This window comes from Solanum stenotomum, chromosome 2 (genome assembly GCF_019186545.1).
Source record: "Solanum stenotomum isolate F172 chromosome 2, ASM1918654v1, whole genome shotgun sequence".
Classification (NCBI taxonomy): Eukaryota; Viridiplantae; Streptophyta; class Magnoliopsida; order Solanales; family Solanaceae; genus Solanum; species Solanum stenotomum.
Genome location: NC_064283.1, coordinates 17,990,502 through 17,991,940, shown reverse-complemented (window position 1 = coordinate 17,991,940; position 1,439 = coordinate 17,990,502). Strand labels below are relative to the sequence as shown.

General features: G+C 32.9%; 1 protein-coding gene across 1 annotated transcript; it reads left to right on the top strand.

Annotated features, from left to right (window-relative positions):
• Window positions 1-216: 216 nt before the first annotated feature.
• On the top strand, window positions 217-1,006 carry LOC125855246 (E3 ubiquitin-protein ligase RHA2B-like). Its single transcript, XM_049534951.1, has one exon. It carries the CDS (start codon window positions 294-296, stop codon window positions 789-791), a length of 498 nt encoding a protein of 165 aa, XP_049390908.1. The 5' UTR covers window positions 217-293; the 3' UTR covers window positions 792-1,006.
• The last annotated feature ends 433 nt before the right edge of the window (window positions 1,007-1,439 follow it).

The following is a 1,439-nucleotide window of genomic DNA, read 5'->3' as shown; positions in this document are numbered from 1 at the left end:
CTGTCCTCTCTCGCTCATCTCTCTCCCATTCTCGCTCACCTCTTTCCTCCCTCTAACATGAAGTTCGTAATTAGCAAATCATAGTTGTAGAACCTAATTAAGTTATTTTTAATATCTATTTGCAAGATTTGCTTTTTTTTAGACAATTATTTTTATGACCAATCAAATCCTTAGCCACCCCTTGAAAAGTCTTTATATATATATATAATATTAGGATAAAAGCAAAATGCACCCGGGTGCAAACCTAAATGTACTAAAAAAGAAGAAACTTCTTTTTCTTTCTATACACAATAATGGCTGCCCTTTCTCAGCTGTTAGCTCATATCTACACCATGACTCTAGTCTTCTTCACCATTCTAATCCTCGAACTCGTAATCTTTGTACGCTCCATAACCGACACAATCTCCGATTCCGGCCGCGGCCGCCCCATCACCACCAAGCAATACCTCAAACTCATCGATGAAAAAAACCCGGTCAGCCGGTTCAAAACCGCATCAATCAACCCGGCCGGTTTTTCCGATACCTGTGCGGTTTGTTTATCGGCATTTGAAGACGGCGAACAAGTACGGAAGTTGAATTGCAAGCATATATTTCATAAGGATTGTTTGGACACGTGGCTCCAACAGGATTCTGCCACGTGTCCACTTTGCCGGAATAAGGTGCTGCCGGAGGAAATTGTGGTTAAATTCCGGCAGCACCGCAACCACCAGACGGAGTATGAAGGGAGTGATGAGGAGCTCATTTTTTTGTTATCTGCATTACATGGTAATTATATTCGTAGATTTTTGTAAAATTATTAGAAAATTTTTGTAATTTTTTTTTTTTTGTATATAAAAAGATTTAGAATATTAAAAAAAGAAAATAATTAGTACAATAATTGAGTGTGCTTCATACACTTGGGGCTTTCTGGTTGGTTAATTGTGCCAGATAGATAATTTAGAGATTTTATCCTACTTTGAGTGTCGGTAATATTAACTAAAAATTGTAATTAAATTATTTTATTTTATTTTTTAAGAGGTAGTGTTGATAATATGTATAGATTTGTTTGATAACATTATCTGGCAAGTGTTGAAAAATTGTTGGTCATGCTCAGAATAGTGGTGGCCTACAAAAAGTTTGGCATGGAGTAATTAATTAAATTAATTTAAAAGAATGGTAGGTGAAATGCTTGAAATTATTTTGAATTGATAGCTCTAAAAAAAATACTTTGATGATATTTCAAAAAAAAAAATGTTTAAAATGTAAAGAAAAAGTAAAAATGGCTTTAAATTATGGAATAAAAATGTCATCCGTTAAAATTTAATCCAAATCGCTTTTGTTGTTAATATTTTGAACAAAAATGCTCATATTGTTAATTTTGTTATTGTGTTTTTTTTAAAACACATTAACTTGCTAATAAAACATTATTTTTCTTATTTTTTGTCTTCTAAATTTCTTTC

Coding starts and splice junctions, on each gene's coding strand:
- LOC125855246 (XM_049534951.1), top strand. CDS start 294: ATGGCTGCCCTTTCTCAGCTGTTAGCTCATATCTACACCATGACTCTA.